Genomic DNA, 14,812 nt, shown 5'->3' on the forward strand with positions numbered 1-14,812 from the left:
TGCAGCAAAGAGCGCTGCTGCCACGAAGTGATTGATAAGCGAAAGGTAGATGGCAAAGAGACTTCGATGAACTCATATATTCTAAAAGAAAAAAGCGCTCCGACTCCAGTTGTTATAAAGAAAATGAACGGACCAACCAAGCAGTTCCTCTGTTCTTTACTGTGCCGCTCATCGGTAGCAGCCATTTCTGTGGGTATATATCTTCAGAAGGAGTTAAGTTGGTAGAGCTGAAATAAAAAAGGGTAGTTTTTCCAAACTCCCAAAGGCATGGACTGAATATCAGGTGTGGTGAAGTCGTAGGATCCGCCCAACCTGTTGCAGCATCAAAAAAGTGGTATACTGACACGGGATTTTAATGTGCTTCGCATACAATGGCCTAAAAATAAACAAGGAGGTGGGGTATATGTTGTACACAGAGCACAAAAAAAAGACGCAATCACCGTGATCTAAAGTTTGGCGGGGCAAACAAATCAATGTTACAGCGAGTCTTGCCGACCAACCTCCAACAAAGTAAAATGCCGTCGAGCGAACTCCACTCTACTACTGAGAAGGGTTTGACTCGGTTCTAATAAACTAGCTATGCCTCTGATCTAAAGGAAAGGTGTTTCGAACATTTTTAAAATGTATTGGTAGAGTTACTCAAACAAAAATTATCGACTCTATTTGTATTTTTAGATAAACTTTATAGCAGTGGATTTCAGGGTGATTTCACAAATAAAGTAGTCAGAATTTCAGAAGCACTAATCTTCAAGAAGGACGATAAAGATTTTGCTCTACTTTTTTCATGCCGTAGCTGAGGTAATTTCTTAATCAATTGGCACTTATAGCCAGCTCTGTAAATATTTGTTCTTCTTATATTGATAGTTGAATAAAAATACCCCCAAAAAATACAAAACATAATTTTATTGAGGTGGCAATGCTTTTTCAGCATTTTACAAATGGTAGGTCTAACAGCTAAAAAATAAAATGCAAAATCAAAGTGCAACTACCCTGTTTTATCATGCCTACACTTCTAAAATTTTTACTTCTTCTCTTTTTTATCTTCCTCGTCTTCTTTAGCAAACTTTAAATCCACGTAATTTACTTTATCATGCAATTGACATTTTTTTCATAGCTCACTAATTCTATGTAGTTTCAAAATCTACCGTTCTTTCATAATTCACCATAACCTATAATACTTCGTTTTTTATGTATTATTTATTCATAATTACTATTTTCTTTCATTACAGGCTTACAAACGTCAATCGAACTCAGTGAAAATTGCTAAAATCACTGCATTCACAATTATTGCTTCGTCATTCATTTTGGGCGCATTTATTTTAGCTTCGTCGTATTTGCAAGCCAAGGCTTCGTGCGATCAAGTGCAGGCTCTCGATTCAGTGTTGGAAAAGGAGTTGATGTTGGAAACACTGCAACAGGTGAACAAAGTGAGTATATATTAAGTTATTGCTCGCATTTAGTAAACACACGTCAGCTGAGAAGTTGACATTTTTCATTTTGTGAACGGTGTGTGAAGCCGACTGTCAAGCGGAGTAATTGTTCCTTAATTTTAAATCCAAAGTTTTTCTAATTATTTATCACAGCTATGTAAGTGAAAGTAATATATGAAAAAATTTGATAAGTAATTTAACTTAAAATTTAAAGTGTTGAATGGTTCAGAAATACTCAAAGATGCTTTTAGAAAATGATCTCTAAACAGTTGATCAACAGTTGCTTGATCTGAATACGCCAATTTCTGTCTTGCATTAAAAATGTATTAATTTTATTAATATTAAATGCACAATAGATCTGCACAAAGGTCGCAGTGCTTCCAGGCCTAATTGATTGAGAAATTTATTACAGTTTTACTCTAATAAATAGAAAAGTGAATGAAAGTTTTATAGGATTTCGCCAAGTCGATTTCAGTACTAGGTAATGACATCCCATCAACTAGTTTCTTATTCCTGCGATTTTCCTTGGAGAATCTGCAAGTTTAGCATGTAAACAAAACCAAATAAGCTTTAATTTGATTTGACATTCTGCTGTACGATGAATGAGTCAGAATTCGTTTTGGTATCGCCAACTCGAGTTCAGTAAAAAGTGGCGTACAGCGGAATGTCAATAAAACGAGATCGACGCAAATTTGCAAAACACAGTTCTTTTGTACGGCGAATCAGGTTGAATCCGCCGTAGAAGGGTGAATGTCCAGACAAAGAAGAATCTTCAATTTCTCGAAGTCATACAGAAAACTAAGGTGAAATATAAAGATGACGGCAGATACGAAGATGGCGGGCAAAGCACATAGATATACGAAAAGCGATATGAAAACGTAGATAAAATAAAGATAACAATGAAAGAAGAAGACAAATATAAAAATGATGAAGGCTAAAAGAAAGACGAAGATATACATTAAGATGAAGGCAAAGAAATAGGAACCAAAATATTAATATAAGACGATTGAAGAAAGAATGTCAAAAGAAATACGAAAACCAATATGAAGATAATGAGGAACCCAAAGGTCTAGAGAAATACGAAAACAAATACAAAGGTGGCGACAAAGATGAAAGCAAAACTAAAGGAACGATAAAAATTGACTCTAAGATAAAAATGAAGACAAAGAGAAGGACGAAGGCAAAGGCATACAAAAAAGGCAAAGCAAATACGAAAAGGAATGAAAGCCGAAGCGAGGACCAAGGCAAAGACAAACAAAACAAAGCGAGACATAAGTACGTATATAAAGAGGAAAACTATGAAGGCGAAAAGAGAGCAGAGAAAGACAAATACTAAAAGTAAAAAAAACATATGAAGATGAAGTCAAAGATTATGACGAATGCAAAGATGAAAGTAAAGACTTTCTCCGCATAAATCGCCAGCGCAAAGGTTTTCCTACACAGAGTGTCCACTACAAAGCAAGAAGAGAAAACCCTCTATGGAAATACGAATACTTTTTGAAACACCACGAAGACATGAAACACCAACCTGGTATCTAGAAAGAGATCTATCTGCTAGGCTAGATAACTTTAGGCGGCTAAAGATGGGGAGAAGCGAACAAGCAATTTCGGAGAATATGCTACATTCAACGATATAGAGGAATCGTTCTATACTTTTCACTTCCACTGTGGTCACGCGGGATACATCAAATTAACAAGGCTATTCGTATATTATCTCGAGTATTCGTATGACGGAAACGCAGATAAGCTACAGCACGCTAGCATACCCAATGTTTCTAAGGGTAAGGAGGACTGTGGTGCTCAGAGCAGAGGAAATCGTATGATAGTGTCAGACCGGTCGTTCGCTTTAAATCTACTAAAGGCGCAGAAGTCTGCTGGAAAGCAAAGAAGCATTCGAGATAATTTGGGCTTCCAGTCATAACGATAGAAAAGGTAATGGAAAGGTCAATAATCATGCGCCACGCGATTAGAGCGAAATATAACGACGGCAGGAATTGCATATGTTAAATCAAATAAGACAGCTAGGGACCAAGTGCGAGGCTCCAAATTTTCAGGCACATGCCCAAGTCTTATATTACACTGAGGCTCATAATGGGCTTACTTTCTGGGCACTGCTTTTTAAAAAAACATGCTTATAAATTAAAAGTTCCCAGTGCCATAAGAAGTAGGAAGAAGGAAATGGTAAAGTACAATCTGTGTTTGTGGCATGATATAACCTAAAGTGAGAAATTTAAATTATGCAAACTTACACTTCAATATAAATTCAAGTTTCTCACTTAACATGAGTGAAAATCAAAATGACCTCATACTTCGCATAGCGCCGCCTTTTATAGAACTGTGCTGCGACATATTCTACACATTGTTCTCTCTGTAGATTGTTCGTTATCACACTCTCGTGTCTTCGGTAGTCTAGTTATATCACATTACTCGCTATATTATATTTGTTCTGTCGCACACTGGTCGGTCTTGTATGGAGTTGGTGGCCAAAAATACTTGCAGTAGAGATATCAACGTGAAACTTTGGCCACGGCTTTAAAAATATGTGAGAATTATTTTTTTCATAAAATTAGTGCGGGTGATACCTTCATACCGACCCACAACCACCCACTTTCACCGCATGCATACAAAAAATAAGTAGATGTGGGGGGAAAGTGGTAAGATGTGTCTATCGCAAATACAATGTTTAATAGGATTAATTAAAGAAATTAAAGTTATTAAAAGATACTGCATACATAACAATAACAAAACAACAAACATACACAAAAGTTTACATTTGCATATCGTCGACTGGATAAAATAATGTCATATGTTACATGTGAGCACATATAACATACGACAATAATTTTTCAAGGTGAGGCTATCAGAAAACTGTCGCAAAACATAGTTAGTGGCAGAAAGTGGCAGCTGATATTAACACTTTAGTGAGGAACCCAACTTTAACTTTAGCTGAAATTGAAATATTTGTGCAAATAAACACTAGTAAAGGCACTGGTGAAATTTTAAATAACAAAAAAAAAAACAACAAGCTAAAAACACTAAAATTACTTCAAAATGAAGTAAATACCTTTGACTTCAATATTCATTTCCAGTTATTTCAATACAATAATATTTTATGTATTTTTAAAAAACTTAAATTTGCTCTTTATTATACTCAGCTGAGCAGAGCTCACATAGTATATTAACTTTCGCATAACGGTACCCCGTAATGGCATAAACTAATCGAGATAGATATATACTTTTATATATATATATGATCTGGGCGAAAAAAGAAATTCATTTAGCGATGTCCGTCCGGCCTCCCGTCTGCCCGTAAGCACGATAACTTGAGTAAATTTTGATGTATCTTGATGCAAATTGGTATGTAGGTTCCTGGGCACTCATCTCAGATCGCTATTTAAAATGAACGAAATCGGACTATAACCACGCCCACTTTTTCAATATCGAAAATTTCGAAAAACCGAAAAAGTGCGATAATTCATTACCAAAGACGGATAAAGCGATGAAACTTGGTAGGTGGGTTGACGTTAGGACGCAGAAGAGATAATTAGTAAAATATTGGACAATGAGGGTGGCACCGCCCACTTTTAAAAGAAGGTAATTTAAAAATTTTGCGAGCTGTAATTTGGCAGTCGTTGAATATATCATACTGAAATTTGGCAGGAACGTTACTCCTATTACTGTATTTGTGCTAAATAAAATTTAGCAAAATCGGATTACGAACACGCCCACTTTTTAAAAAAAAATTTTAAAGTCAAATTTTAACAAAAAATTGTATATCTTTACGGTATATAAGTAAATTATGTCAACATTCAACTCCAGTAATGACATGGTGCAACAAAATACAAAAAAGGAAAATTTCAAAATGGGCGTGGTTCCGTCCTTTTTCATTTAATTTGTCTAAAATTCTTTTAGTCCCATAGGTCGAACAAAAATTTACCAATCCTTTTGAAATTAGCTAGTGGCATAGATTCTATGAAGGTAACTGTTTTCTGTGAAAATAGGCGAAATCGGTTGAAGGCACGCCAAGTTTTTATACACAGTCGACCGTCTGTCCTTCCGCTCGCCCGTTAACACGATAACTTGACCAAAAATCGATATATCTTTACTAAACTTAGTTCACGTACTTATTTGAACTCACTTTATCTTGGTATAAAAAATTGTCGAAATCCGACTATGACCACGTCCACTTTTTCGATATCGAAAATTAAAAATGCCATAATTCTGTACCATATATGAAAAAAGGGATGAAACATGATCATTGGATTGTTTTATTGACGCAAAATATAACTTTAGAAAAAACTTTGTAAAATGGGTGTGACACCTACCATATTAAGTAGAAGAAAATAAAAAAGTTCTGCAGGGCGAAATCAAAAGACCTTGGATTCTTGGCAGGAATACTGTTCGTTGTATGACATATATAAATAAATTAGCGGTACCCGACAGATGATGTTCTGGGTGACCGTGGTCCACATTTTGGTCGATATCTCGAAAACGCCTTCACATATACAACTAAGTGCCACTCCCTTTTAAAACCCTCATTAATACCTTTAATACCCATATCGTACAAACACTGGTCCACCTTTATGGCGATATCCCGAAATGGCGTCCACCTATAGAACTATGGCCCACTCCCTTTTAAAATACTCTTTAATACCTTCCATTTGATACCCATGTCATACAAACACATTCCAAGGTTACCCTAGGTTCATTTCCCTACATGGTGATTTTCCCTTATTTTGTCTCCAAAGCTCTCAGCTGAGTATGTAATGTTCGGTTACGCCCGAACTTAGCCTTACTTACTTATTTTTAACTTGCTCACACTGCAAAAACCAACTAATACCATACCCTCACTTTTGAAGCTATTCTTAAAGAGTACAGTTCGAATACAACAAAAGCAAATATACCTATTAAAAGGCTGTTCTAATAAGAGATACTAACGATACATTTGGTGACAAACTTTACAATTTGACTTTTTTATTCTTGGCCTATGGAACCGATCACTGTGTGTCGCCTTCGCTAGTAGTGAATCATGGCGCAACGATACAAGGTGGCAGCATGGAACAGCTAATTATAAACTTTTTTTAATTGATTTGATACATTAACCTCCGGTGCCGTACGATTTTGACATTTGTCCATCGAATTTACAAAAACAAAATACATGGAATTTTTATTTATGTTTGTAGGTATGTCACCATGCTGCCACCTTGTATTATTCCGGTAGGTAGTGAATTTAGAGGTTTCGTTATTAAAAATTTTGAAACGCAGTAGTTTTTTTTTTTTTTTTTGAAAAAATTGTTTATCGAAATTTATTAAATTTCCCATTTTTTTCTTCAATAACGTATTTTTGTTAATTAAACCCAGAGTGTGCTATTTTAAGCGGTTAATTTACATAGAAATTAAAAATTTTCAATTGCATCAAACAAATATCTAACAAAATCATAAAATTAAAGCATACAATTTTCACAAGTTTGTAATTTCTCACACCAAATCCAACTGCGCAATAACACAAAATTAAAATAAATGCACAAATTCATCACACGCTAAAAAATAAAAAAATTAAATAAATTACTAGTACAAACCAACTGATGAAACCAGAAAATGGTAATTCACAATTCAATCGTAATAAGCAAATGCGGTTTTAAGAGGAAAATTGAAAAAAATAATATAAAAGATGGAAACGAAAGCGAAATAAATTGCAAACAGTAGTCAAATTCCCATAATTTTGTTTAAATAATTGTGAGAGTGTAGTTGCATGCGTGTGTGTATATGTATGCATTGCGAATAAATGCAACCGGCACCAGGTACCACCAGCACCAAGGAGGTGATTACGCGAAAGTCAGCTACACACAATTAAGTGGTTTGTTTGGGGTTATGGCAATGGTGAGCAAAGCAATTCAGATATGACGGTCCATTACGGTTAATGATAATAACGATAATGATAATAGTGATTGGTATGATGGTTATAATAATAATGAAGCTTATAACAACTAGTGTGATGTTGGCTATAATAAAGAGAATCCCATTGAATCATATAATGGACATGATAATGATGTGGCTGATTAAGAGTTACTGCGATGTTAGCAAATCACAATGCAGTAGTCTGCTACAAATATTTCAAATTTTTAACGCACAAACATACATATATTCACTTTCAACTTAAATTTATGTAGGTACTGTCGCTAAAAATTGTGGCATGTTAAAGTGAAAGCAATTTGAAGTGAAATGTTGCAATAATATAAACTCGACCAAAAATCGCATACAACTACCGACGGAATCACAACAACGGCAGCAACAAAATTTCGACACATATTCGTGGACAAAGGGGCGGCATTTATATATAAATGTTGCTATGAATGTATCTGCACTAACCCGCAGACTAAATGGTACATCTACATATCATATTGTAACGAATTTAGGGAAATCCCGCTTATTCCAAACCTTTTGCTAACGTTCGAATCGCTAAACTGTTGAAAAAATAACTCCAATATTCAATAATGCAAAATGGTCTTTATTAGACTACTTTGGGACTACTAAACACTTAACTTCACAATCAATAGCGTACTTCAATCAAAACTGATTAGTCACGCCTCAGCTGGCGATGCTTTTATACTCTCGGTCTCCTCGTTCACCCATTTCTCCTAAGGTCTAGTAATTTCGTAAACTTCATTCTTGGTTACCAGCCATATATGTACATGTATATTTGTAGTATGTAGCCATATGCGTGTGTATATGTGAGTACTACTTCGGCAGATGGTGAGTATCTCTCTGTTGCTTTGTATGTACATGTGTAAATGATGATTGATTTGTTAACGTGCATACGAGTGGCTGCTTAGTATCGGCTTAGCGATGGTAGTATCACTTATAAAAAAAAAAAAAAAAAAATAACAATGTTATTGTTATGTTAAATAGCGAGGTAGAAGGAAAGAAGACGCTGAGGGTGATGGCGGAGGGAGTGAGAATGAGTGAAGAAGAAACAGACCTAGGGAGATTAATGATTAATTCTGTGACAGCGAAACCCTGCTGCGAAACCCCGAATGCCCTCCATCTTTTCGAACTCTCGGTATTCTCAGCTGCAAGTCGAATCCATACCAGGTGGTGGCAAAGCGAATTCAACCAATTCGCCGTGCAGAAGAATGTCAAGTCAAAAGAAAATTTTACTTGATTTCGATTAACTGACATATTAAAGTACAAGGCGCTGTATGGAAAATAATCAAGAAGAAGCAATCAGCTGTTGGGATAACAACACCTGGTACTTAATTCGTCATGCTCAGCTGCCTTCACGCACAATTCTGTTTTGAACCTATTTTTTTACAGTTTTACCAATTTTATTTTTTTTTTGTTATATTCCTTGAAAACTTGCCTCTCAGTTTTTTGAAAATTCAGTATAATATCACAAACCCTTACCTTTTTACATTGAACAGCGTACACGTAGCAGTCTACTCTCTGACTATGCGTAGCGAAGTTAGCTGTGAAAGTACCTCAATCACAACCGTTGGCTCCCGTAAACCAAAAACATGCCAGCTGTGGTAATGAGTGCTAGCTTCACCATCGACATTGCTTTTTTTGATACACAGGCCACAGCCTCGTGCACCAGCTGAGGCTTCACTATCATGGTGCACGTCCATCTCTATGTCTCTATCTAGAAGTTATGATGTCCACATTTTCTCTTCATATTATTTGAATTCGAAAATGGCTCGAAATTACTTTACTTCTTTTGCAGTATCCACCATAACTCCAACGTTCTTCTTTCTACCAATAGAAGTGATGACAGACTTGTGTTACATATTGCAATTATGACGATGTCATTCGCATAACGCTATCAGTTGATTCCAACGTCCGATAGTGGTTTCAAAAAAATCATCCATTTCGGGGCTTTATAAAAGCGTAAATATAAATTTCTTAATGATAACACTACTCGTTTCGTAGCTCCCAACTGCACCTTTCCATCTTCTACTTTGGCTTCAGCAAATACTTCATTTTAGAAGAGCTCTGTTCATTTGTATTATTGAAAACCCCTTCTATGTTGCCAGATGTTGAATAATAACCCCTGTCTCAGAGAAGAGGTTATACTTCAGTTCGGAATGTCGTTGTGGTGAGACATTCGGCAAATTAGTTGCTAGAAAGGCACTCACTTCTTCCTCAGCGCGTTTATACACCATTCGGAAATATTAATAGTTAGTTTTATTTTCCTCCTGGTATAAGATCTCAAATCGGGCTGGGCCCAAGCTAGGAGGGGTGACCCTAGAGGAGAAACCTTATACAAAATATCTAGGTATCATTCTAGACAGTAAGTTGTTGTGGAAGATCAACGTAGAGAGTGAAGAAAGTCTCGACAGTACTTATGCATATAGAAGAATTCTTGGGTGTACGTGGAGTCTATCGGCTTCTCTCTTATTGGGTATATATTAACTTGGGTCGATTTGTATGGACGAAAGTTAACCGATATCGCGCCATCGATTTTTCGATAGGATTTGGGCTCAGGAAAAAAGGTTCCACTACGCATACCCAAAAAAAAGAATTTTCGAGCCTGCGAAAAAAATGGCGAAAGGGTCCATTTTTCAACCAAAACACTCCCCAAAACCCAAAAAATATTTTTTTTTTTCAAAAAACTGTTATCGCCAACGTTTTTACAGCAGTTTTTTGAAAACAAAAATATTTTTTGGGTTTTGGACAGTGTTTTTGGTCGAAAAATTTACCCTTTCGCCTTTTTTTCGCAGGCTCGAAAATTATTTTTTTGGGTATGCGTAGTGGAACTTTTTCCTGAGCCCAAATCCTATCGAAAAATCGATGGCGCGATATCGGTTAATAAATCGACCCAGTCTAGTATATACAGCAATTTGGATTACAGCGATCAAAGCAGCTTTAGCGTACACAGTAGGTCCATGGTAGTATAGCGTCATCAATTATAGGACGAACAGACTAGATAATTCTGTGCATGCGCTTCTATGGGGCTTTTGGAGCCGTAATAGAGGTTGGAGGTTGGAGATACAGTGGTACTCACCCTGATGGTTCCAAGGTAATTGAAGGAATTGGGTTTGTGTTCTGAATCGGAATTAGCATATCGTACAAGCTGCCGGAAATAGTAGCCGTGGCCGAAGCCGTAGAAATACTACTTGACAGACAAGGAGCAATTAAGGCAATAAACTTGCGTAGCACAACATATAAAAGTGTGTTAGAGTGTAAGAATCCTCTGGAAAGAATCAAGATGGGGGGAAGTGGACATCTATATTGGGTTCCTGAAAAATATGGATATGAAAAAGCTAGCTGATCTTTTCTCTGGGTTAAGCTTTATGAAGTCTTGCTGCTGCCAGAGTAGACATTAACTATTGTGTGCTGTGGCAGAATTATCTTGCTATATACCGAGTAACTTTACAACAAACTGTTTGAATTGCTTATGGAAGTATAACTACTGAACGCTGTGCTCCATAAAATAGTAGTGCACCTTATCACACAAAAATAATACTTCATAGCTCAAAAATACTTGACTGTACAATATACAGTGCACACAAATAGTCCCTGTCACCACTGCTCTACAGCTACAACTATATACAACTTATAAGTAAAATAATATGACAGCGACTGTTATGCGTCTCAATAATGTGGTTAAACAACGAATTTGGTAAATGCAAGTCAAATCGTACAAAACCATTTTTGCTTTATATATGTACATACTTACAACCATTTACGTATATGAACATATAATATAAACATATTGCATACTTAGTTAAATATGAAATGTGTTACCACAACAGCTGTTTTTGCTTGTTTATATATGATACGAGTTGCTCGCTTAAGTCTTTTGTTTGTATGTTTTCGTTTGTCAAGTTATAACTGGCAGCACAAGCATGGCGAAATATGCACTCGCTACTATTTTTTCGATTTAGTTATATAAATAAGTTTATACACACGTTAATGATTATATGTATATATGTATAAAGATTATGTATATGTATGTATATAAGCGTTAGCAAATACGTTTTTTTTTCTTTTCTTGTCTTTTTTTTTGCTGCGCACTGATTATGTAAGATTTTTTCAGTTGCTTTAAATAAATATATAAAATATTAAAGCTTTAGCTTATAAAACTAGCAACCCATATGTAGCAATATGTTATCATCAAATGTATAGTTGGATGTGGTATGTATGTACATATGTATGTTTTAGTGTATTTTTATACTCAGCGTGCTTTGCACACAGAGTATATTAACTTCGATTGGACAGGTATAAAGGAGCCATGAGCCATGTCCGTCCATCTGTCCGTTAACACGATAACTTGAGTAAATATTGAGACATCTTCACCAAATTTGGTACACGAGCTTATCTGGGCCCAGAATAGATTGGTATTGAAAATTAGCGAAACCGGATGATAACCACGCCCACTTTTTATATATATATACAATTTTGGAAAACATAAAAAACCTAATAAATTAGTAAATAATGCACCTAGAATGATGAAATTTGACGAGTGGACTGATATTGAGACTCTTGATAAAAATTTGGAAAAAACTTTTAAAATGGGTGTGGCACCGCCCACTTGTGATAGACTCAATTAACAAATATTATTAATCATAAATCAAAAATCGTTAAACTTATCGTGACAAAATTCGGCAGAGAGGTTGCCTTTACTATACGGAATGCTTCGAAGAAATATTATCGAAATCGGTTAAGGACCACGCCCACTTTTATATAAAAGATTTTTTAAAGGGTCGTGGACGAATAAAATAACATATATCTTTGCAAAAAAAGAGCTTTATATCAATGGTATTTCCTTTCCCAAGTGGATTTATAACAATAAATGGGAAAAACTTCAAATTTAAAAAAATGGGAGTGGCACCACCCCTTTTATGACTAAGCCTGTTTCGGGAGCCATAACTCGCAGAAAAATTAACGGATCGTAATAAAATTGGATACAAACATTTTCCCTATAATAGAAAATATTTCTAGTAAAAATGGACGGGATCGGTTAAAGACCACGGCAAGTTAGATATAAAACAAGTTTAAAAGTGTCGTAGACTAGAATCATAAGCTATAACTTGGCAAAAAATAGTTTTGAAACAACGATATTTCACTTATCAAGATTTATTGTAAGATTAAATGGGGAGACATTTTTTTTAAACGGGCGGTGCCACGTGTTATGTAGAAAAGTAATTTGTTTGAAATGAAATGTGTAATTGAAGCTCACGCTGAGTATATAATGTTCGGTTAGACCCGAACTTAGACACCTTTACTTGTTTTATATTGTATAGATTTTCAAAGAAGCTAGAATCCACATATTGTATAACAAGACATTCAAGGTTGTGGGAGGTTTTGCTACGGCGATAAATCTACTGCTTAGATGAAGATGAAGATACAAATCACACTAAGAGGAAGCCTATATTTTTAGTTGGACTTCTAGCAATACACTGGTGAAGTAGTTTTTGAATGGTGCAGGTACAAACACACATACAAACAAACACACGCAAGAACGCCCCATCTTTCCAGCAAACATTCGAAGTCAAAAAAAGAGTCACAAAGGAGTTCTAATTCGGATCGCTTACGCTCATTATGAGCTCGTTTATGAGTCCAGAATGAATGTATTTCCCTTCCTGCGATGGTCGATCGATATAAGTTTTGTTTCATACATTGTATGAGCCTAAATAAGAGTCTGATATGACTCCTAATAATCTTTTAAAAAGCTCATACATTGTTTCTTATGTGACATTTGTGCCGAGTCATTTACAAGCTTGATATAAGGGATTAGATTGGCTTGATCACGGCCGATTTTGGACCCATGGCATTAAAAATTGGGACTCATATCCTCAATATTGGATGGGAAACAGGAATTTCGGAGGAAACCCATAAATTTAGAGCATACCGACGTGAGCGGTAATTAAAAAAAAACTGGCTCAGCAGAGCAACCCGGGCATACCACGAAGGAAGTTTTGCTCAAATACTTACATTGTTAAAATGCGGATCATTGCGGAGATGATTAGATAGGAGCGTCCATGCTAATTTAAAATGGAAACAGCAAGCAAGACACATTATAAAGAAAATATTTCTAAATAAAATATGAATATTTGTACCAAAGTGTTTTTTTTTTTGCTGAACACTCTTGGCATATAGCTCATAATTTTCATCATATCGGAGTCACAAAAGACTTCTATATGATCATATTTTTCACATATTTTGGTCACATATCGGTTTCCCAAGTTATGAGCGCTCTCAGAGAATGTTTGAGGGTAAGAACAAGTTTCAATTCTGGTCTATTCCAGAATTGGTTTCAATGCAGGTTTATCATGATTCAATAGCAGGAGGTCTCGGATGTAGCTTTTATTTTAAATTTGACTCGGAACTCGTGGTTGTTTTTTAAAAGGACAGGCGAAACGAGAAGAACTGTTCAAAAAATTACTAAAATTCGGAAGAAGTATATGCATGGTAGTGAGTAATATAATATTTAAATAATAAATTAAATTTAAGTTTAAAACTGTCTTGGAGAGTATATCGCCTAGATATTCCTTCATTAAACACTAGCCAAGGAACAAAGAAAGAGAAAAAAATAACAAGAATAATGCCAAGAACATTGTCTGAACATGAGGGTGCTCGAGATGTCACTATAAGGCCCATAATTTTTTTTAGTGTAAATACTTTTATTTAAGTGCTATTCAGTATAAACTACTTGAGAAGTTTACGCTTTCACTCACAGACCATTGGTTCGCGAATAAAATATTGTGGCGAATATTAGCATCACTATGCTATGTACTATGTTAGTAAATAATCACAACAACAAAAACATTAAAGCAAGCCACTCTTGTGTACATAAACACATCAATCATCATTCACACACATGTATAGAAGGCAACGAAGAGATCTCGCACACAGAGATGTAGTCATCAGCCGGATTAGTTACTCACACATACACACGCCTATGGCTATAAGAAAAGCATAAACTACAAATATGCATGTATATAGCTGGTAACCAAGCATGAGATATAACTGTTCTCGAACAGATTTTTGCGAAATTACTACACCTTAGGAGAAATGGGTGTTCTCGTTCATCCACGAGAGTAAAAAAGCAGCGCAAGCTGAGAAATCAGTAATCAGTTTGATTTAAACACGCTTTTGTAAAGTACGTGCTATTTAAGTATAATTGTACTACTCCCAAAGGAGACTAATTTAAGACCATATTGCAATACTGAATATTGGAGTCATTTTTTCGACAGTACAGCGATATGAACGTTAGTAGAAGGTGCAAAATATCAGAAATTCTCAGAATTTGTTACAATATACTCAAATATTTATTTGCATTGTGTCTGCTTCTTTTATTCTCCTGTTGTTCACTTTTACAGTGAGGCGTATGAAGTTGTTACCAAAGGTGCCACTATTTGTGATGCTATTGAAGCAGTCTA

The 14,812-nt window shown here is 35.5% G+C and overlaps 1 protein-coding gene across 1 annotated transcript in view; it reads left to right on the plus strand.

Annotated features, from left to right (window-relative positions):
- Positions 1-14,812, plus strand: part of Msr-110 — an 88,228-nt gene that overhangs the window by 48,939 nt on the left and 24,477 nt on the right. The window contains exon 3 of the mRNA XM_067786572.1: positions 1,230-1,427. Coding sequence (XP_067642673.1) covers positions 1,230-1,427 — 198 coding nt within the window. The remainder of the gene's footprint in view (positions 1-1,229; positions 1,428-14,812) is intronic.

The sequence above is a fragment of the Eurosta solidaginis genome, chromosome 5, assembly GCF_040869045.1.
Source record: "Eurosta solidaginis isolate ZX-2024a chromosome 5, ASM4086904v1, whole genome shotgun sequence".
Lineage (NCBI taxonomy): Eukaryota > Metazoa > Arthropoda > Insecta > Diptera > Tephritidae > Eurosta > Eurosta solidaginis.